This window comes from Garra rufa, chromosome 8 (genome assembly GCF_049309525.1).
Source record: "Garra rufa chromosome 8, GarRuf1.0, whole genome shotgun sequence".
In the NCBI taxonomy this organism is placed as follows: domain Eukaryota; kingdom Metazoa; phylum Chordata; class Actinopteri; order Cypriniformes; family Cyprinidae; genus Garra; species Garra rufa.
This window is the reverse complement of record NC_133368.1, coordinates 23,437,220-23,460,938: the sequence shown is the minus strand read 5'-3', so window position 1 is coordinate 23,460,938 and position 23,719 is coordinate 23,437,220. Positions and strand designations below refer to the sequence as shown.

General features: G+C 34.8%; 1 protein-coding gene across 2 annotated transcripts in view; it reads left to right on the top strand.

Moving 5' to 3' along the window:
* The window catches only part of kif5c (kinesin family member 5C), a 25,762-nt gene extending 3,206 nt beyond the window's left edge, over positions 1–22,556 (top strand). The window contains exons 2-26 of one of the 2 annotated variants that reach the window (XM_073846030.1): positions 4,729–4,816; positions 4,916–4,989; positions 5,492–5,596; positions 7,152–7,200; positions 7,810–7,865; positions 7,962–8,049; positions 8,170–8,294; positions 8,481–8,585; positions 8,759–8,907; positions 9,324–9,472; positions 11,355–11,521; positions 11,618–11,686; positions 12,889–13,095; positions 13,185–13,328; positions 13,798–13,986; positions 14,110–14,227; positions 15,327–15,403; positions 15,691–15,800; positions 15,962–16,063; positions 16,207–16,267; positions 16,428–16,499; positions 17,857–17,961; positions 18,061–18,277; positions 18,480–18,660; positions 20,559–22,556. In XM_073846030.1, the coding sequence (XP_073702131.1) occupies positions 4,729–4,816; positions 4,916–4,989; positions 5,492–5,596; positions 7,152–7,200; positions 7,810–7,865; positions 7,962–8,049; positions 8,170–8,294; positions 8,481–8,585; positions 8,759–8,907; positions 9,324–9,472; positions 11,355–11,521; positions 11,618–11,686; positions 12,889–13,095; positions 13,185–13,328; positions 13,798–13,986; positions 14,110–14,227; positions 15,327–15,403; positions 15,691–15,800; positions 15,962–16,063; positions 16,207–16,267; positions 16,428–16,499; positions 17,857–17,961; positions 18,061–18,277; positions 18,480–18,646 (2,793 nt within the window). In that variant the 3' untranslated portion in view covers positions 18,647–18,660; positions 20,559–22,556. Of the gene's footprint in view, positions 1–4,728; positions 4,817–4,915; positions 4,990–5,491; positions 5,597–7,151; positions 7,201–7,809; positions 7,866–7,961; positions 8,050–8,169; positions 8,295–8,480; positions 8,586–8,758; positions 8,908–9,323; positions 9,473–11,354; positions 11,522–11,617; positions 11,687–12,888; positions 13,096–13,184; positions 13,329–13,797; positions 13,987–14,109; positions 14,228–15,326; positions 15,404–15,690; positions 15,801–15,961; positions 16,064–16,206; positions 16,268–16,427; positions 16,500–17,856; positions 17,962–18,060; positions 18,278–18,479; positions 18,661–20,470 lie in introns of both variants that reach the window. The other variant, XM_073846029.1, reaches the window with a different exon arrangement.
* The last annotated feature ends 1,163 nt before the right edge of the window (positions 22,557–23,719 follow it).

Here is a 23,719-nt window from a genome sequence, read left to right as displayed (position 1 = left end):
AACTTTAAAGGCCATGTTCTTAAAATGTTGATTTTGTTTTTTTTTTTTGCACCCTCAGATTCCGTATTTTTTAAGTAGTTGTATCTCAAATATATTGTTCTGTCCTATCAAACTATAAATCAATTAAAAGCTTATTTAAACTTTCAGATTATGTATAAATCTCAATTTAAACAAAATGGACTCTTATGACTGGTTTTGTGGTCCAAGGTCACATATAGTACTTGTTCTGTAAATATGTTGTTTTTTATTTATATTTTGTTTATACTATTTATTGTATTTATCTAAAAATGTAGCGGCATAACAACAATTCAGCTAAAATATATTCTGCAACACTTTTAATAAATTGTTTATTTACAGTATAATTATTTCATTAATTCTAAAATAATTCTAAATGATTTTATAAATTATTTATTTCTTAAATTATGTATTAATTCATAGTTTATCATAAACAGCTAGCAGTAAGGGGATTGCATTTGGGTTTTAAGTATTTCTTAAATTCCTAAAATGAATATCCTTCACAAAACAATTGCAGGAAGATTTATAGGACAGTTTGTGACAGTGAGAAATTACTAATCATTTGCAGCTTGTCAATACCAGGCTGTATTTGACGTTTTGCTTTATTAGGGGTGGTCTGGTCAGCAGTGTTTAATGTGGATGGCAATGTCTTATTATATGCGCAAGGCCACAAAGAGGCCCAGGGCTCCTGCGAGTAATTTACGTTGCCTTAGTGACAGAGGTGCCGTTTGAGGGGCCGGTTAGGCTGATTTAGTGGAATATTTAAGCCAGTCCATTGAGGATTGAGACAATTGATGTTCAACATGCACAGTCACATGCATGTTGCTTGTATAAACCCCCTTCTTGTTGCTGTGTTTCTTGTCCTCGTTTATATTTTGACATTATCTTCTGCACCACCTTGCAAACAACCTTTACATTTACCGCACTGTTAGAAATCTTTACGGTGCACGTTTATAATTCATTTAAATACTGTATGCAGTGTGCTATTTCTATTCTACAAAACAATCTGAAATGCATAGATCAACATGCATTATCTGTTCAGGAAGTAAGCAATATAGATTTTTGATTTAATGTGGTAAAATCCTGCACTCTTGGAAAGCCTTGATGGTCCCCAGATAATATGCATAAATTATTGACTACAAGAATGCATTGTTCTGAACACGTGCGCTTTTATATACAGCCAGTGTTTGTTTGGATTGCAGCACGTGGATAAAAATCTTATGCAAGATATAATATAAATGTGACCCCGGACCACAAAACCAATCATTAGGGTGAATAAATGAGCTTTCTATTAATGTATGGTTTGTTGGAGAATATTTGGCCATAATACAACTATTTGAAAATCTGGAATCTGGGGGTGCAAAAAAATCTAAATATTGAGAAAAAGTTCTTAGGATTGCATATTACTAATCAATATATTTGATATATTTTAAGTAGGAAATTAATAAAATATTGTCATGGAGCATGATCTTTACTTAATATCCTAATGATTTTTAGCAATAATAAATCCATACAATGTATTTTTGGCTATTGCTACAAATATACCCAAGCTACTTATGACTAGTATTGTGGTCCAGGGTCACAAATGTCCTAGTCTATTTACAGAGATTCACTGTATGTGTATAAAATACTTTCTTTCGTCTGTATCACAAGAATTAATTTTAATCTGCGATATTTATTTGCCTCGTCACATGAAAGCTTGGACTAAAAGAGAGAGATGCAAGGAAGAGATGGTTGTCATCACTCCTTCCCAGCAATCATGTTATTCTCCTCCAGTATTGGCTAGGAGACAGGTGCTGACTATCAGCCAATCAGTGCATTTCTTTCCGGGTGAGATGTAGTTTCCGTGGTGACGGTCTGGGTTTGAGCAACAGCTCTCATTTGTGTCTCGGCAGGGTTGCTTGACCCCAACCGGCTTAATCAAACACAGACTGAAACATCATGTGTCTGTGAACACTGTCAACCCTTATACAGCAGTATTAGTGTCTTTGTGATGTCTTACACTGATAATCAACAGGGCAAATGCGTGTCTGTTTTAGGTCAACTGGTCCGTATGTTTTATTTAAGGCATAGGAACTGGAGCTGTGTAGGTCTCAGGACTCTCTATTCTCTCGTTCCATATGGGAGAGTGTGTATGTGTGCATATGGGCGAAAGCAGATGTGGAAAAACTGCTGTCAGCAGTACATGATCTTGTGTGCAAGTGTAAACACAAATCTAATGCTAAATCTCATATCTCGGTTAGCTGATTTCACAAGTCTATATACAGTAAAAGAAAGAAGCAAGAAGCATCCTTAGATATTTATCCAGTTTATTATAATTCAGTTTTTTTTTACTATTACTTATTTATATGTTTTTGTCTAAACAAATGTTTTAAAGGATTAGTTCACTTACAGAATTAAAATTTCCTGATAATTTACTCACCCCCATGTCATCCAAGATGTTCATGTCTTTCTTTCTTCTGTCGAAGAGAAAGTAAGTTTTTTGAGGAAAACATTCCAGGATTTTTCTCCATATAGTGGACTTCAATGGGGATCAGTGGGTTGAAGGTCCAAATTGCAGTTTCAGTGCAGCTTCAAAGGACTCTACACGATCCCAGCCAAGGAATAAGGGTCTTATCTAGCAAAACGATCGGTCATTTTCTAAATAAAATAAAAACTGATATACATTTTAACCACAAACGCTCATCTCAGCTATGTGATTCATGTGTGCGTCTTCACACGTTGCATAATCGCGTTGAAAAAGTCACACGCAGATAATTCTTTATCTGTGTACTTTGGTTCAAAAAGAAAAACATTTTTTGCACCTTTACTTTGTAAACACTAGGTCGATACTTCTGCCTATGTCACATATGCGTTATTACATAACACGTGAGGTCGAGCTAGTGCAAGATAAGCAATTGTGGTTAAAAAGTATATGCATTTAGTTTTTTTTTTTTATTTAAATATGATCGATTGTTTCCCTAGATAAGACCCTTAATCCCTTGTCTGGGATCATGTACACTGTAAAAAAAAAAAAACACACACAATTTGTTGAGTAAACTTAAAATAATTTGTTACCCTGCTGCTTTAAAATTTGAATCAATTCAAATATCTAAGTTGTCACTTAGTACCACTTAGTACAACTTTTTTGAGTTAACTGAACTTAAAATTATAAGGCAGCCAGGTAACAAATTATTTTAAGTTGATTCAACAAATAGTTTTTTACAGTGTAGATCCCTTTGAAGCTGCACTGGAACTGCAATTTGAACCTTGAACCCATTGAAAAAAATTCTGGAATGTTTTCTCAAACACCTTAATTTCTCTTCGCCTGAAGAAAGAAAGTCATGAACATCTTGGATGACATAGGGGTAAGTAAATTATCAGGAAATTTTAATTCTGGAAGTGAACTAATCCTTTAACCCAAAATTGTTTACATTTATAATTTAAGAAATTAAAATATAAAAAATATTGAAAATGAGATTTATTCATCCGAAAGCTGAATAAATAAGCTTTCCATTAATGTATGGCTTGTTATGATACAACTATTTGAAAATCTGCAATCTGAGGGTGCAATAAAATCTAAATACTGAGAAAATCAACTTTAAAGTTGTCCAAATGAAGTTCTTAACAATACAACTAAACAAAAAATAAGTTTTGATATATTTACAGAAGAAACTTTACATAATATCTTCATGGAACATGATCTTGACGTAATATTCTAATGATTTTTGCCATAAAAGAAAAATCGATCATTTTGTCCCATACAATTTATTTTTGGTTATTGCTACAAATATACCCATGCTACTTACGACTGGTTTTGTGCTCCAGGGTCACAAATAAGTATTCTAAAAATCTATGGAAAAAAAAAAAACAAATGACAGAGAAACAATTCAAAACAGAGGAAAAAAGGAGAAAATAATAATTTTCTGTGCCAGTAGCATCATCGAAGTGAATTTCCAAAACTTAGCTTAATACTATTAATTTATAGTTCACACAATTGTTGAGTGCATTTCTTTCTTTGGAGAGTTATTTTTCATTGCTAATCCCAGTTTCACGCCTGTAGATTCGAGCAGCAGGTTCAGGCTCCGGCTCAGAGAATCGAAACAAAGAGAGGGATCTGTTGGGGCTCAATAAGATTGACTGGCAGCTGGGGGTTGGGCTGCTTTCATCACAAGGTCTATTTTCTCTTCAACAATGTATACCCCTCAAATCCTCTGGGGAACTTCATAAATAGCCGTTAGTTGAGTCTGTGCAGCGTCAGCAAAACAAAGAGGTGCTGAGGCCATTTATGAGAGTGACCTCTTGATACAAAACCAAATCATTTTTAAATGAATATGATATAATGAAATCAAACTTAATTATCTGTTTTGGGCGAAATCATAGAAAACACAGAAACTTTACAGTTTCAGTCTCACATCCAGATTTGATTATTAGCTGTCTAATACGCTTCATTGTGTGAACATAACCCTAGTTTACGTTTGGAAAAAGTTAGGTTCTGTGTAAGTCTCTGAAGAACACAGAGTCTCAACTAAACAATGGAAAAAAAAAAAGAGGGCTGATTTACTCCACATTTACAAACACACATAATTGATCTGTGTTATTGTGGGTATTAAGGATATGAATTTATTATGGGGTTTTAAAGCTTAAAACTAAATTGTTTATTATAGATATGCTTCTTGAACTATTTTATATGTTAAGACTTGGTTATTACTTGTATCTATTGTGTCTTTTTAGGGGAAGCCGTATATCTTTGACCGAGTCTTTCCTCCAAACACAACACAAGAACAAGTATATGAAACCTGTGCCAAACAGATTGTTAAAGGTTGTGTATCTATTACATATAGCTGCATGAAAGATTCAATTATACAGACCTTAAAAGAAAGTTTGAAAATGAAATCATGAATTTTATTTTGCATTTCAGATGTGCTGGATGGCTATAATGGGACAATCTTTGCATATGGCCAAACCTCATCAGGAAAGACGCACACTATGGAGGTAAGGAAGAAAACTGTTCTATTATATCACGATTGATATCAAGTTTTTTAGGATCAATAATAGAATAACCTTTCAGCACATGTACTGTGAGAAAATGTCACTCTACGCTCAGTCTCTCAGCATCTTTCATGAAATGACTGAAATGCCAAACTGCTGCAACAGCTGCAAAATGCCACTTGACTGCAGGCGTTGCCCTGGAAACAGCCTGCGCTTTCAGCCAGTGTTTTGAATATAAAGTCAATAAATTCAGTTGTAAAATGTTTTTGATAATGAATCACTTTGTAAACATTGAAAGATACAAATTATGCCAAATAGGATGTCCTCGTGCATTCTTCAGAGGGAATGCTTATGTCATCCTTATTCACGTTACACACATAGTAGATGGAGATTGAAATTCTGTAATGCAGTGCTTCGTTCTTACACACACGCTCATTAGTTGCTATAAATAAAGTGGCGTCTTATTTAATATTTGCTGTAATTGTCCTCTGTAACATGCACACAGGGACAGCTCCATAACTCACAGCAGAAGGGCATCATCCCTCGCATCGCCCAGGACATCTTTGACCACATTTACTCTATGGATGAGAACCTGGAGTTCCATATCAAGGTGAAAACATTCAGGATTAAATCTGCTTGTGTATTTTCAGATGTGAATTCATCAAATTTTATTTTGATTTTAGTAATATGCACATAAATCGAAACAAAACAGTAAGCTTAGTTGTCTTATTTAATTATAGGTTATGTTAATATGTTGTTAGACTATACTAATACTAACACTAATATGTTCTAGATTTTAAGGATTCATCAAAAGAGCGTAATTTTGTAATCAATCCCATTCATAGTGGTATAAAAAGCAGAGCGAACCTATAAACCTACATCTCTGGATAACACAATTTCAATAGAAGAAATTTTTATTACTGATGACAAATTCAATAACAAAAAAAAATCCTTATCGATATCAACAGAAAATCTATTTACATTTCTAATTTAAGAAATTAAAATATAAAACATATTGAAATTGAGATACAACTTTTTGAAAATCTGGAATCTGAGGGTGCAAGAAAATCAAAATATTGACTAAATCGCCTTTAAAATTGTCCAAATGACGTTCTTATCAATACATATTATTAAACAAATTCATTAACAAAGAAAATATCCATATCCATATCAACAGAAAATCTATTCCAGCATCTTATTGTCAGGGGATGACACAGTCTTTCAGAATATGCATAAGCACTTTTAATTAGGGATGTCCCAATCCGATCACGTGATCGGAAATCGGGCCCGATCACGTGGTTTCAGACTCGATCGGAATCGGACGTTACCTCCCGATCAGGACTCAGATATATATATCAGAGGTCGCGTTAACCGAAAATTGTCCGTCATTGACGCAATTTTTGTTGCAATGACGGAAAAATCTGAAGGCCGTCCGTCACTTTGACAGATTACACAGAGGGTGATCTAGTGTAATTATTAGCTGTAATTCCCACCCCTGTCCAGTTGGTGGCGAGTGCGCTCCAGTGTGGCAACAGAGCACTTGCTCTATAAATATATTCTCATTAATTTTTTACACATCTATAGTTATGCGGTGGCACAGAGTTAGACCTCTTGACTCCACACAGAAACACAGCAAACACTGTGGCACTTTTATTTTTTTATTTGTTTACATGCCTGCCGGGCATTTTAAGTTGAGGTGCTATTTGTTTTTATATTAGACTTTTTTATACTGTTGCACTAATGTCCAGAAGTGAAGAATTTATGTAATTTATTACTTGATTGTTCAAGCTACCTCTCGGAAGTGCTCTGTTTGTTAACAGAGTTGTTGAATGTTAAAATAAGGTGAATTAAATAAAAAATAAGGAACATCCTGGATCTGTTTCTTCGCTTTTCTTCTTTTTTATGTATTATAGAAGTATCGGATCGGGACTCGGCTTATTTTTTTTTAACAACACAAACTCTGATATTCAGCACATCTCTAGTTTATTTATTACTCTTGGTCTTTATTTATTCATAAATGAAAAATTAAGGTTTTTTTAGGAATCATCTGCTGTCATTTTCTGATAGACTTTAATGTCTTTAATGTGTGTTTTAAAAATATTGTGGTTAATAATATTAATTAAGTAATAGCATTTTTTTTTATTAATGACCATCCCTTTTTACAGGTCTCTTATTTTGAAATCTACATGGACAAAATTCGAGATTTGCTTGATGGTGAGATAAAAACTTCCAATCTTCTTCATAGTATTGAAGGATTAGTTCACTTCCAGAATAAAAAAATCCTGATAATTTACTCACCCCCATGTTCTGCAAGAATTTCTTTCTTTCTTTCTTTAGTTTGAAAGAAATTAAAGTTTTTGAGTAAAACATTCCAGGATTTTTCACCATATAGTGGACTTCAATGGTGGCCAATGGGTTGAAGGTCCAAATTGCAATTTCAATCCAGCTTCAAAAGGCTCTACTTGATCCCAGCCAAGGTCTTATCTAGCAAAATGATCGGTCATTTTCCATTTTAGAAAATGATTGTTTCCCTAGATAAGACCCTTATTCCTCGTCTGGGATCGTGTAGAGCCCTTTGAAGCTGAATTGAAAAAGTGCTGATCCACTTTAGTTCACTTTACAAAGAGAAGTCCTGGAATGTTTTTTTCTCGAAATCCTTAATTTCTTTTTGACTGAAAATGAAAGACATGGGGGTGAGTAAATTATCAGGATTTTTTTTTATTCTGGAAGTGAACTAATCCTTTAAGATTCTTTTAAATATATATATATTCATGCTTTTTTTTTGCGAAGTATAAATTACATTTTTGTTGTCTATTTCTAAAGTCTCCAAAACCAACCTGGCTGTGCATGAGGATAAGAACAGGGTACCATTTGTCAAGGTAGGAAAGATGTACAATGCAGTATTTTTTAGTCAGCAGGCATGAAGCAAACACTTCCTTGATGTCTTGTGTCTTTTGATGCTGTTTCATTGCCAGGGTTGCACTGAGCGGTTTGTGTCCAGTCCAGAGGATGTCATGGATGTGATCGACGAGGGGAAATCCAATCGTCATGTGGCTGTTACAAGTGAGTAACTATATCACATCTTGAATCAAACATAACTAATGTACAGTGCTGTTATCTTGACTTTGTGTTACACTGTTTTTACCCTAACCCATGGTCCTCTGATGTTACATTGTGTTACAGACATGAATGAGCACAGCTCCCGCAGTCACAGCATTTTCCTCATTAATATTAAACAGGAGAATGTAGAGACAGAGAAGAAATTGAGTGGAAAACTCTACCTGGTGGATCTGGCAGGAAGTGAAAAGGCATGATTTATTAATGTTTTGCCTTTGTTTTTGTTTTTTATCCCACTATATATGATCAATAATTATGGTTTGTGGAGTTATAGTTCAAGAACCCTAACACAGTCATTATAAAACTACAAAATAGATTTGAGAATGATATAATATCTCCACTCTCTGTCGACCTCTCTATGGCTTTCTCTCTCACAGGTCAGTAAAACTGGAGCAGAAGGATCTGTGCTGGACGAGGCTAAAAATATCAATAAGTCTCTCTCTGCTCTGGGGAACGTCATCTCAGCACTTGCTGAAGGAACCGTAAGTGCTCAACCCATCTCAACTGCCTGGACGTTTTCATTTTTTCTTCCTCTTCCTCTCTTTTCTCTGAAATGCTACTCATCTTGTGTACATAATCTAGGCCTCACATGGCACAAAGCAATATATTTGCTTTATACATAATTTATTGTTTTGCCTTATCGTTCTCATTACAGAAAACCCATGTGCCATACAGAGACAGTAAAATGACCAGGATCCTACAGGACTCTCTGGGTGGAAACTGCAGAACAACCATCGTCATCTGCTGCTCTCCATCTGTATATAATGAGGCTGAGTCCAAATCCACGCTCATGTTCGGCCAGAGGTAAAGCCATTTTATACCCTAGAAGATTTCTCTTTAACTGTATCCACCTTATTCTTCAATGTGGAAGTAAGGCTATGGGCAAGACTTCTGGTACATTAGCTGCTTCAGGGAAATATCGAGAAGAATAATAACATCCAGTAAATGGTAAAACTGTTTGCACTACAAACCAGTGTGTTCATAATACAGATAATATATTCAAATAATATGGTAAAATAATCCAATATGCAATATCAAGCAGCAAAACAAGCTGCACAACTAAAAAGAGCTTGAGGTGGATGAGACCTGAAACCAGGCCCATAAATTTTACAAATAAAGTTGATAAAGACTCAAGAATAAGAATGTTCGGTTGTGTTGAAACAAAAATGACTCAAATATGTACATATACAGATAATTTCTAACTTGTCATATTCACACAGGGCCAAAACCATCAAAAACACAGTTTCTGTGAACATGGAGCTTACAGCTGAGGAATGGAAGAAGAAATATGAGAAAGAGAAAGAAAAGACCAGAAATCTGAAAATCATCATCCAGCGGCTAGAAAATGAGCTCAAACGATGGCGGAAAGGTAAAGAGAGAAGGTGGAGAACAAACACAGACATAAAAAAGCAAGCTGCAAACTATAAAGCATCACTTTTATATATATTATATATGTTATATTTGTGTATGTTTTATATATACTAGGTTGCTTGACATTTAAAGTGGTTGCTTTGAAAATACTGTAATGGTTGGGATGATGCATATCATTTTATTTTCTGGGTCAAATTGGCAGAGGCCAGTCAAGTTTTGATGTAATTGTCTTAACAAAATCTTTGTTTTTTGCAATTTGAGTCCTGAAATGGACTCCATGATTAGGAGCCAGTTATTTCTTCTTCTTTCCATCATTATTTTACTTGTTTTTGAGTAAAATAATGATGTTTCCAAAGAGGAAATGAAGTCATTTAATAGTTTATGTAATTATTTTGTTATATTGATGAGAAGTTGACACAAATTGGCCTTCATGTAAACCATGCATCTACTGATGACTAAAATCCACAATAATTGACAGTGATAAATACCAATTAGCACTAATTGCACAGATTATGTAATGGTGCACACATAATGACTCTAAACAAACAGGCCTGTCATTAAGTTCACAGCACGTACCGTATGAACAGTTGAAGTCAAAAGTTTACATACACATGTAAATTATTTTACCAAAAGAGATATCAAATAAAATATATATTATTTTTTATTTAGTACTGACTTTAATAAGATAGCTCACATAAAAGACGTTTACTTATAGTCCACAAGAGAAAATAATATTTGAATTGATAAAAATGACCCTTCAAAAGTTAACATACACTAGATTCTTAATACTGTTACCTGAATGATCCACGGCTGTGTTTTTAGTGATAGTTGTTTATGGGTCCCTTGTTTGTCCTGAACAGTTCAAATGCCTGTTGTTCTTCAGAAAAACCCTACAGGTCCCACAAATTCTTTGGTTTTTCAGCATTTTTGTATATTTAAACCCTTTCCAACAATGACTGTTTGATTTTGAGATCCATCTTTTCACACTGAGGACAACCGAGGGTCTCTTATGCCACTTCTACAGAAGGGTTCAAGGCTCATTGATTCTCCAGAATGAAAAACAATGCATTTGCAATGCAAACAAAGAGCCAGGGGTGTAAACTTTTGAACAGAATGAAGATGTGTACATTTTTCTTATTTTGCCTTAATATCACATTTTTAGTACTGCCCTTCAGAAGCTACTTCTTAATGCATTGTTTTTCCTTCTGGAGCATCAGTGAGTGTTTGAACCTTCTGTAATAATTGCATATGAGTCCCTCAGTTGTCCTCAGTGTGAAAAGATGGATCTCAAAATCATAGTCATTGTTGGAAAGGGTTCAAATACACAAAAATGCTGTTCAGGACAAACAAGGGACTCAAGAACATCTATCACTAAACAAACAAACAAAAAAAAAAACATCTGTGGATCATTCAGGTAACAACACAATATTAAGAATCAAATGTATGTAAACTTTCGAACAGGTTTATTTTTATAAAATCTGATTTTCTCTTGTGGACTATATGTAAATGTCTTTTTTCCCTTCTGTAAATCCTGATACGTTTTTGTCATTCTCTTAGTGTATCACTTTCTCTCTCCTGCATCCCCATGAATAGGTTTTTATTTCTTTGTAGGTGTTATCAGCTCCCTCCACCTCTCCCACACATAAAACACACACATGCTGAGTTCACCCGTCTCAGCACTATAAAGCCCAGAGAATAACTGTGGCCCTGACTCTGTGTGCAGCTGTTCTTTCCTTTACATCCAATCAGTGTTTCTCATCTCTGTCTTTATCACCAAGTCTGCAGGGCTGCAGGAAAGCCTTGTTCCTTTTATTAATGAAGAAACCAACGCTCTTTGCTGATTTATTTTTTATTTTATAAAATTGTATTTTTATCTTTAGGTGAGACAGTACCTGTTGATCAGCAGCACAGCAATAAAGAATCAAAGAATTCTGAAGCCGCTCCTGTAATTGACACTTCGGCTCCGCCCCCTGAGCCTCTTTCTGATTCAGAGAAAACCCAGTATGAGGAGCTGATCAATGACCTGTATCTGCAACTAGACGACAAGGTGATAAATACCTCTGACATGCTGTTAGAAAAGTGCATTAGTAAGCGCAGCCTTCACAGTTCAGATCTTCCTCTTTCTTTCCCTTTTTCACCACAGGATGATGAGATCAACCAGCACAGTCAGCTGGCAGAAAACCTGAAGCAGCAGATGGTGGATCAGGATGAGGTGAGTCCGGCTGAAGAGCAGCAACATAGAGCAGGAAACTCATGCCCTGCGCAGTTTATGATGTCACACATTTTCCCATGATGCTTTGTCTGTGATGCATCTGAAAGAAGGAGTCATTACAGAAATTGTTATGAAACAGTTTTATCTATGTACTGTAAAAATACTGTGTACATACCCTGATAGCTGATCACTGGTTGGCTGTTATGCATTTCTTCACTGCAAAAGAATGTGTTTAGCAAAACTCAGTGCTTGAGGTAATAATTAGTTTTAAATAATAATTATTTTATATGGCAACGGCTATTTGTAAATCGCGATAGAGGCTATTTAGAAATTCCAGTCAGAGTGGCAACAAAGCAAAATTGCTTCTAATTATACAGGTGGACGTGAAAGAAATTTAAATATAAATGTTGTTCCCATGGAAACAGCTCTACAGCTTCTCTATTAGTGTCTTTTAAAACACTTGGACACACCTCAGGAACTCAGACAATTCCCATATTTCTGCAATGGTACACTACCAGTCAAAAGTTTTTGAACAGTAAGATTTTTAATGTTTTTTAAAGAAGTCTCTTCTGCTCACCAAGCCTGCATTATGAAATTATGAAATATTTTTACTATTTAAAATAACTGTTTTCTAATGGATTATATTTTAAAATGTCATGTATTTCTGTCATTTCAATACTGTAGTTTTAGCATCATTACTCCAGTCTTCAGTGTCACATGATCCTTCAGAAATCATTCTAATATTCTGATTTGCTGCTAATATTATGTTGAAAACAGCTGAGTAGATTTTTTCAGGTTTCTTTGGTGAATAGAAAGTTCAAAGAAATCTTTGTAACATTATAAAGGGCTATATCATCACTTTTGATCATTATAAATTGTGTTGATTTCTATCTTTTTTACCAAAAAAAACTAAAACACTGTTTTATATTTCAGATAAATGCTGATATTTGATCTTTCTATTCATCAAAGAATCCTGAAAAATGTACTCAACTGTTTTAAATATTGATAATAATAATAAATGTTTCCTGAATATCAAATCAGCATATTAGAATGATTTCTGGAAGATCATGTGACACTGAAGACTGGAGTAATGATGCTGAAATGATGATTCTAATTAAGTCTTTCTGAAAAGCATTCCAGTGACCACATCCTGAAATGATACCCATCTGAGGTCTGATAGTGTCCATCCTGCATCCTTACAGTTACTGGCATCCACACGGCGTGACTATGAGAAGATCCAGGAAGATCTGAGTCGTTTGCAACACGAAAATGAGGCAGCTAAAGAAGAAGTAAAGGAAGTGCTCCAGGCTTTAGAGGAGCTGGCAGTGAACTATGACCAGAAAAGCCATGAGGTGGAGGAGAAAAGCAAGACAAACCAACAGCTCACAGAGGAGCTTATGCAGAAGAGTGTAAGTACAGTAGAATAAGGAGAAGGTAAAGAGAAAAGCTTATGTGGTAATGTAGCTTCGTGCATTGATTTTGTACTGTGATCTCTTAGGCATCTCTGGCTGGTGTGGAGAGGGATCTGTCTGCCCTGCAGGAAGTCAGTGGACATCACAAGAAGAGATCAGCAGAGATCCTCAGTCTATTGCTCCGGGACCTCAATGAGATTGGCAGCGTTATAGCCTTGAATGACCACAAGGTAACAATACACAGCTTAAAGGGATAGTTCACCCAAAAATGAAAATTCTGTCATTAATTACTCACCCTCATGTCGTTCCAAAACCTGTACGACCTTTGTTCATCTTTGGAACACAAATTAAGTAATTTTGTAATGCAATTCAAGAGCTTTCTGACCTGCATAGACAGCAATGCAACTAACGCATTCAAGGCCCAGTAGGGTAGTAAAGTCATTTTTAAAATAGTCAGTGTGACATCAGAGATTCAACCTTAATTTTATGAAGCTACGAAAATACTTTATGCAACAATTTCTTCTCTTTTGTGTCAGTCTACCTTTCTGGGCCTTGTGGTAGTTGTGTTGCTGTCTATGGAGGGTCAGGAAGCTCTCGGATTTCATCAAAAGTATCTTAAACTTTTGACCACAGAGATTCTAGTAGCAAATGAATGGAATAGTTATATACCATTTATTTGGTTTCTCTCTCTTTAATCAGATGGCTGAGATGAACGGAGGAATGGAGGAGGAATTCACCATGGCACGACTCTTCATCAGTAAAATGAAATCAGAAGTGAAGTCTCTGGTCAACCGCAGTAAACAGCTTGAGAGCACCCAGGCCGACACAATGAGTAAAATGCAGATCAACGAGAAAGAACTTGCTTCCTGCCAGCTCCTGATTTCTCAGGTACGCATGCTGATTTGTTTAGAGCAGCAAAATCGCCCTCTAGTGGTGATTCTGGATCAGAACACTGTTCTCAAGCACAGTAACCTCAGTATTGTTCTTGCACTTTGTTTTTTATGTGTTCAGTATCAAGCAAAGATCAAATCACTCACCGACTACATGCAGAACATGGAACAGAAGAAGAGACAGCTGGAGGAAAGCCACGACTCTCTGATGGAGGAGCTCGCTAAACTCCATGCACAAGGTCTTTTTGTAGTATTTAGAAATAATGTGTTGTCACAAAATACTGTGGTATTTTATTATATTCACAATCAAACAAGCCCAGTTGAGGTCAAAAGTCTGCATACCCCTTTCAGAATTTTTAAAATGTTCATTGTTTTACCAAGATAAGAGGGATCATACAAAATGCATGTTATTGTTTATTTAGTATTGACCTTGATTTTACATAAAAGATGTTTACAGTCGGCGCCGACAGCCTTGTGGTTCGTGTGCCTACATATAGCGCAACTGTTCTCATGGCAATCTGAGTTTGATTCCCACCTTGAGGTCCTTTGCCAATCCTGTTTCCCTCTCTTTGCCTATTGATTTCCTGTCATCTCTCTCCTGTCCTGTCCATTAAAAGCATAAAAGCCCAAGAAATATAACAACAACAAAAAATATGTTTACATATAGTCCACAAGAGAAAATAATAGATGAATTTATAAAAAATGGCCCCAAAGTCTACATACACTTGGTTCTTAATACTTTGTTGTTACCTGAATGATCCACAGCTGTGGTTTTTTTGTTGTTGTTGTTGTTAAGTGATAGTTGTTCATGAGTCCCTTGTTTGTCCTGAACAGTTAAACTGCCTGATGTTTTTCAGAAAAATCCTTTAGGTCCCACAAATTCTTTGGTTTTCCAGCATTTTTGCATATTTGAACTCTCCAACAATGACTGTATGATTTGAGATCCATCTTTTCACACTGAGGACAACTGAGGGACTCATATGCAACTATTACAGAAGCTTCAAACGCTCACTGATGCTCCAGAAGGAAAAAACATGTATTAAGAGCTGAGAGGTGAAAACTTTTGAACAGAATGGAGATGTTTTTCATTTAATACTGCCCTTCAGAGGCTATAGAAGATAGTTTCCCAGAAGAAAAAAGAAGTATCTTCAAATTCAAAAAGTTTTCATAACAACATGCATTTTGTATGATCCCTCTTATTTTGGTAAAATAATTAACATTTTGCAGATTCTGAAAGGGGGTTATAAACTTTTGACCTCAACTTTATATATGTAAAAATCTTCTGTTCTGAATGATTGTTTAAAAAAAATTTCTAAATGATTATTTTGGTTCATACAGAAAAGATGCATGAGGTGTCAGTCCTGGATAAGGAAAAGGAACATATGAGCAGGATGCAGGACGCTGAGGAGATGAAGGTGATAAATGTGAACACTCCACATCTGCCTTTTGTCAGGCAGACGAATAGCAGAGCAATGTTACAGGAAATCAGCCTACAAATGGCTAAATTATAGCTGTCTCTGCATATTAAACTATGATTAAAAAAAGTATTTTACGATATAAAGATACTCTGAAATGCCAAATTTGCTGCATAAAATAGGAAAAACATTGTTAAATGTATAAAATTTCTAGCCGAATTGCCCTAGAAGATTAACACTGAACCATTTATATTCAATATGTAAATTCCATGTGCATCTGCATGTAGAGCACTCTGGAACAGCAGATGGAAAGCCACAGAGAGTCTCATCAGAAGCAGCTCTCACGTCTGCGAGATGAGATCGAAGAGAAACAGAGGATCTTGGATGAGCTAAAGGAGTAAGTGCATCATTTTTAAATACTTCGGGTCAGTTCTATTGTTTTATATCTAATACTCAATTGTAATATTTATTTTGAGACATCTGCTTTTGACTAGCATTACTCCAAATGAATGAACTTATCAAAATAGTTTGATTTATTCAAAAACTCCATGCTATCAGTGTGAACCAGGCTCTTCAGCTTGAACATAAGCAGCTCATGTCTGACTATGAGAAGCTGAAACAGGAGGAACAGAAGAAGGACGAGAGGCTGCAGAAGTTTGTGTGAGTCAACTGCTCATATTAAAAACTGCTCATGGAATAAGTCATGGATAGATTTTAAGAGTGACAATGTTTCTAAAACAGCTCTGTTACCTCTAATAAAGACATATTTTAAACATGTATGTTATCATTTTTGTTGTAATCAGCTTGTTGAATGAGAAGAGGGAGCAAGCTAAAGAAGACCTCAAGGGTCTGGAAGAGACTGTGGTGAGTAAGATTACATTACCTGGAAGTTTGTCCTAGAGTTTGCCTCTGAGCACCGCCATTGGCTATCTCAAGAGTTTTTCAATTTGAATGTTCACCCCATGTTATTCTTGTATAAAGTAGTTTTTTAGATCACTGATCATCTAGCTCTCTCTTCTACAAGGCTAAAGAGCTCCAGACTCTTCACAGCCTGCGTATGCTGTTCATCCAGGACATCAATTCTCGCATTGGACGAGTGAGTATCCAAAACAAATACTGTTTCCTTCATTTATGATTTTACTTCATCATCTGAGTGGCAGTATGCTAGTATTCTCTGAGCAACAGCTTCCAGTTAGTGTTTTTAATGATGCAGAATAAGGAAACACATTAAAGCAAGACTTGCATTACATGCAAAAGCATTTTTTATGCCAATATTAAGATTTTGAGCTATTTTTGCTACTATATAATGTCTTCCGTCATACTTGTGGGTGTATGTTATTACACTTTATCTACAGTCAAACCTAAATTTATTCAGACACCTTCAACATTTCTCACATTATCACAGTTTATTTGCTATAATTTAGAAAATGGTAATAAAATATGACAAGAGCTCATGTAATGTCAGATTGTCAGAGAACTTTGATAGAAAGCCAACCAGCCAACAAACAATTATTCAGACAACTGTTAGTGTGACAATATTTACACAACTATCAATACTTTGTTGACCAATTACCAAGCAATGCTTAATTTTGTTCAGTCTGTGGTGTAAAAAGGTTGCATTAGCAATTAAATAAAAAAAAAAACCTAAGCAAAACATGGTCAGGTAAAATAATTTTTGGTCCCAAATTTTTTAAAATTTTACTGAAATTTCACTGTATGAAGAATTTTTGGGTATAACATGTCACTATTTACTTTATTTTGCTATCCTATAGTGTCCCTAACCCACTAGTAAAAAGAATAAAATAAAATTATGGTGTCTGAATAATTTTGGTTTGACTGTACAGTATGTACATCTTTAAAGGCTGTTTTCTGACATTTTTTCTTATGCACAGTGCCAAAAATCTCCATTCAGTAGTAGGTTTATTCCTATCTAAATTCTGAATAAAATTCTCATTTTATTTTGTTGACATATTAGGTAAAGGTTTTTACAGAGGGGATTTTTTTGTATTTTTAACTATCTATAAATCAGTAAAAACTGTAACAACATTAAATGTTTACCATGTTTTTAGAAATGTGTTGTATAAATTGTGCAAAATGATACCTATATGAACAAACTTGTAAAGACCTCTGTAAAAACCATTAACGCTAATATGTCAACAAAATAAAACAAGAATTGAACATGGCTTTATCCAATGTTCAGATTTCTGTTGTGTAATTTTATGCAAATTAGAGGTAATTTAATTTGATAATGCCTATTTTGCGTATTTAAACATAACATTCTAGAAAACTTGTAATGCAAAACATTTTTTAATGTACTGAGTAATCAACTAAGGATGTATGGTGATATCTGTAGTATAATTTAAAACATGTTTACCTATTGAACTGCCATTAAAATGGTTCAAATAATAAATACAGTGTAACTGGCAACTTTACATTACATTTCTGTTTTACAGAGTGTAGAGTTGGACATTGATGAATCAGGGGGAAGTCTGGCACAAAAACAGAAAATAATTTTCCTTGAGAACAACCTGGAGCAACTCACTAAAGTCCACAAGCAGGTTTTTAGGATTTGTTGGCTTTGCACAGAAATTACAAATATATAATAATGTATATTATAATATAAGTAATTCTGTCTATATATTCTGTAATTTCCATAGCTGGTACGTGATAATGCAGACTTGAGATGTGAGCTCCCCAAACTGGAGAAGCGCCTGCGTGCAACTGCTGAGCGTGTGAAGATCCTGGAGTCTGCTTTGAGAGAGGCCAAAGAAAGCGCCATGAGAGATCGTAAGAAGTACCAGCAGGAGGTGGACCGCATCAAAGAGGTCATCCGAACCAAGAACCAGGCCAGGATGAAACAAACCGCACAGATCGGTGAGAGCCGCTTCATCTTCAGATCTTAATGTTGCATTTTGTCCAGTAGAGGGCACCACATACTCAATAACACCACTTTACCTGATGACAGAATGCTCTCATGCATTGCTGCATGTCTCCCATATATTATACATATTCCATATATGTATGTGTGCATATTCAAGTTAAATGGTTTCATTTTGAACTGCACTGTTTCTTATAGCTAAACCTATTCGTGCTGGACATCATCACTCTGTGGCGTCTGCCTCACCGGGCCACGGTGTCAGAGGGGGCGGCCCAAGCCCACGACGACACCACCAACACCAACCACAACACCAACAGCATCACCATCAGCAGCAGCAGCAGCAGTACCGTCACAGGAGCAAGTGAAAAACACACACCATGTAGGTTTGTTTAAAAGTGCTGTTTTGTTGTCAAATACTGCTACAACAATATTTAAGTGATTCATTTTAACCCTGTAACAACTAGCAGATATAATAATACATAATACAGAAATAATAGTCTGACACATCAAGTTGTTTTTGATTCATATAATATGATATATAATGCATAGAAATATCAGTTGTCATTCTGTGTATCCCAAAATATGTTTTATTTGATAGATACACTACCAGTCAAAAGGTTTTGGACAGTAAGATTTGTAATGTTTTTAAATAAGTCTTGTCTACTCACCAATTCTGCATTTATTTGACTTAAAATACAGCAGAAGCAGTAATATTGTGAAATATTTTTACTATTTAAAATAACTGCTTTCTATATGAATATATTTTAAAATGTAATCTGTTCTTGGGATCAAAGCTGAATTATTAGCATCATTACTCCAATCTCACATGAGTCACATGACCCTTCAGAAATCATTTTAATGCACTGTTCAAGAAACATTTATTATTATTATTATTAATATTTAAATATTTAGTACATGTTTTCAGGATTCTATGATGAATAGTAAGATCCAAAAACAGCATTTATCTGAAATAAAAAGCTTTTGTAATATTACACAATATATACCATTCAAAAGCTTGGAGTCAGTATATTTTTTTGGAGAGAAAGAAATGATAGAAATTAATATTTTTATTTAGCAAGGATGCTTTAAATATATCAAAAGTGATGATAAAGACATTTATAATGTCACAAAAGATTTCTATTTCGGATAAATGCTGTTCTTCTGAACTTTCTATTCATCAAAGAAACCTGAAAAAAATTATATCATGTTTTCAACATAATAATAATAATAAAAAATGTTTTTTGAGCAACAAATCAGAATATTAAAATGATTTCTGAAGGATCATGTGACACCAAAGCCTGGAGTAATGATGCTAAAAATTCAGCTTTGAAATCACAGGAATAAATTTAATTTTAAAATATATTCAAATACAAAACAGTTATTTTAAATAGTATAATATTTCAAAATTGTACTATTTTTGCTGTACGTTGGACCAAATAAATGCAGGCTTGGTGAGCAGAAGAGACTTCTTTAAAAACATTAAAAATCTTTTGACTGGTAGTGTACTCACATTTTAACATTATTTTTAGTAGCTTGATTATTACTTGTAATATAGAAGTTGTTTGTACATTTACTTTATAAATATCAGTAAAGATTTCATAGCAAAAAGACACATGCACCAAAAAATGAGGTTAAATATTTTCGAAATTATACTGAAAGAAGAAGATTGTTTTTTCAGCAAGTTTGAAGACATTTGTCAAATATGATACAGCTTTATAGGGTTAAGTCATGGAGTCATGTCATGTTCCTTCAGATGCATGTGTTTTTACTTTTTAATTTGACATTGAAACAAGCTGGTGTAATTCTGTTTGGCTTAAGGTGAGATTAATGGGTCAGTGCTGAAAAATGCTGCCAATTAGGTTTCCAGCATGTGATGCATCTGGGAAGCACAAATAACTTTAGTCGGAAAGTTGTGGCGTAACATTAGTTACTGTGCCAACTGTTTGACAAAGATGGAGCAACATGATTATAATAGCTACAAAAGACTTGTGCCCGAATGCTTGGGAAAGTCAGTGAACTGTGGAGCGTCTAGTGCCATCTGGCATTCGCTGAAATGTTGTCAAAGTTTATGGATCTATTTCAGGGTAGGTCACTTTTCAGGGTAGATAACTTTCTTCATATTCTGGGTGGTAAGAAAAGCTGTTTGTCAGTAATTTAATGTTTAAGTTGCTATTATTTTTCTCTGACAGGTTGCTTATCAAAACAGCTTGTCTGACTTGTTACATTTCCAACCGGAGACAAAAAATGATACCAGTCTGCACATTCTTTCCATTCCAGCTATGTGTGGCAACAAGAAGACATCTTTTTCCAATGCCGTCTTTTCTATTCAACTACTGAAAAAGAACTACTGTCATCTTATACTAAGACTTTTCAAGTTCACTTCCTGTCCTTACCATGACCTCCATGCATTCATCCTGTTTAAGTCAACTCCCTCTGTAATTCATCAGCCCTGAATGGAGATTTGTGGACTCATCTATGAAAAAACAAACCTAGTCCCGCAAACTAAGACTAAAGGATAATGTCTTTTAAAATGATGGAAGAACAACTTTTTTTCCTTGACTTCTTTTTGCCCTGACTCGTTTTGTATTTGAAAAGTCTTCAGCATTTCTATCACATTCTGATTACAGTAATTCAGCTCGTCTTTCATTATAATGCCAGGTTAGTTTCCATAAGAAGTCTGGAAAGATGAAGTTGTCACTAAAATCTACATTGGAGGTTTTTACACCCTCAGGAGTAAAATTAAGACCTTTCTGTGGTTCTTTTAATTGACACTAATTCTTTTAGTCTTAATGGCCATTGAGGACATGCAGTGACATGACTTGGGAATGTATACAGCTTTGGAACACACACATCGCTTCAAGCTTAATTCGGCGTGATTTATAATAACTGATAATGCTTTTACTGTATGTTAATTTTTATATTTATTTATTTTTATATACATTAAGTATTGGAATTGAGTTTGTTTTATTTACACATTGTCTTTTGTATATTATTTTTCAGTTCCTCACAGTAGATCCACAGTGTACATGTTTTTATACAGAAATGGGTGCTTTGTACATTTGTTTCAGTGTAATTTATACCGGAAGGTGCTCTGGAGCAAACAGCAACTGTAAAATATCAGTGTTAATACCACATTTGTGGTAAAATCAGGAATAATTACTCATATATCACTCATACTCATATGTTCCGGTGACTTAACCTGACCTGTTTTGAAGGGCATGAAATGCAATCATTTAAAGAAAGCCAAAGTTAGAGACATTACAGCTTCAACATATGAAAAGATCAGATAAGTTCAAGAAAGCATATGTCCAGACATTTTACAACTGACTGTTTATTTGCCATTTATGTGCTGAATTTTACTGCATAATTTGATTTGGCTTATTTTTGTATAATTATTTATGATTCTTCATATCATATGACTGATGAAGGATTCTTTAAAAAAAACTTCAAGGAAGAGATATCATAGACCATGCTATCATACCATAGCTATTTACAATATTGTGCTGATATAAAAATCTTGCCTACTGTCTTGTTGTCTCTGGTATTTGCGTCTACATGCTCAGCATTGTTTTTATCGGCTGTAACAGTGACGTCAGTACATGAAAATGTCAATATGGTGAAAACAACTTCTTAATAAGTTTTCTGTAAAGACTGACCAACTCCATGATAAGTAAAGTAATGTGAGCACTTTCTTGAACTCTCTTGTTGGATGTTATGAACTGATAAAGAAAAACACATTCACATTCACAGAAAAATCATCTTTGTTTCTATTTGAGAATCTGTCCTATCAAAAGAACTTCCTTCTTTACTGAAATAGCTAGGTTTTCTTATTTAAAAGATCATCTAATGTAAAGTACACAAACCCCATAACCTAACAAGGTCTAGTGTTTTTGTATCTATGTCCTTGTACTATGTTTTTCTATGTACAGCTTTATTGTGGTGAGTTACTGTACTACACACAGAGACCTCTTCGAATCGAGTTTGTCTTCAGGTTCTTGTTCATTAATGTTTCTAAAGCTTCTGAAATGTGCTTTAACTTTACCTCAGCAGTGGATGGAGAATTTGAAATGAGATATTAAAGAACATGGAATGAACTTAAAATGATTCAGTTTTGTAGGTAAACGAAGTGCCACAACAAGGATATGATATGAAAAGGTTTCTAAAGTTTGTTTCAGATCATGCTTAAAGCACATGTGTTATGGATAACAGGGTTTTACCTAGAATGTGAGACTCATTTATCAGATGTTGATGTGGAATAAAAGTTTACTAAATGTATCTTGCAGCAATTCTGTCTTCTTTTAGCAAACACGTTCACTTTGCTGTAATTTGCTTTGAGGAAAAACTAACATACTGGACAAAACTTATGATTGTGTGCGGATAGTTTTGAGTGGTGACAGCTGGTGAACACTATAAAAGCGAATCCAGCTTTCCAGCGAATCGACTCTTCTGAACAGTTCGTTTCAAAGAACCGGTAAATAGATTCAAATGTAATGTAACTGCGTCATGAAGTGGTTCTGACATCCTAGTGAGCATATTACTACATGTTGTAAATTGCTGTAGTTAATCTTTATGTAGCAGGTACATTACGTATTACGTTTTATTAAGTTATTAAATCATGAAGTAATGTGAACTGGTTCAAACGATTCATTGAAAGATTCGACTCAAAAGAAAAGGAATCCTGACGTCAGGAGCCAGTCGACCAATCAGAGACTGTGTTTGTGAGAGCGGTGAGAAGCGAATAAACACAACAACGCAGTGAGTGTAGTCTCGCGGCGCAGAGGGGATGCAGGTGACCTTCACATACTACAAGATGTGATTTTATTTCTGTACATGTGAGTGAAGTCACACATCTCGACGGTGAGTAGCTCTTTAAGCTTGACAGTTAAACTCTATGAGACAAACGCTGAAGATTTTGCCAGCACCAAACTCATGAACGAAACGCCAACACAGCGTGACTTATTTAACGTTAGACACTTTTACATGTTAGACTAAATCTTTTACCCAACCGACTTAAATGTAATAAGCACTCCTGAACAAGATGAATGAACTTCAGTTTGAGTTCCCTGTCATTCACAGCTTCAAACGGGGCAGAGCGGGGCTAGTTGTTACACGTTTTATTTCACTGAATAGATATAACACTCAGCATGATGTTATTTTATAACATCAGTTTTTAGACACCGATACACAGTCATGGCTAAATATATCCATATTTTCCGGAAAATTATGTTTTATAAATTATGAAACAAAAAACATGTTTAAATATTTTTGGCCAATTATAATTTCTGAATTTATAATTATTATTTGTATAAACTTACATTTAATGTTACATTATTATAACCCCAACCTGACATGTATGACAAATACCTTGTCCTTTGTTGTTATTAAAGCAATATCAAAAATGAGTGGAATTTTAGTTTGATTGACATAATTTACAAAAA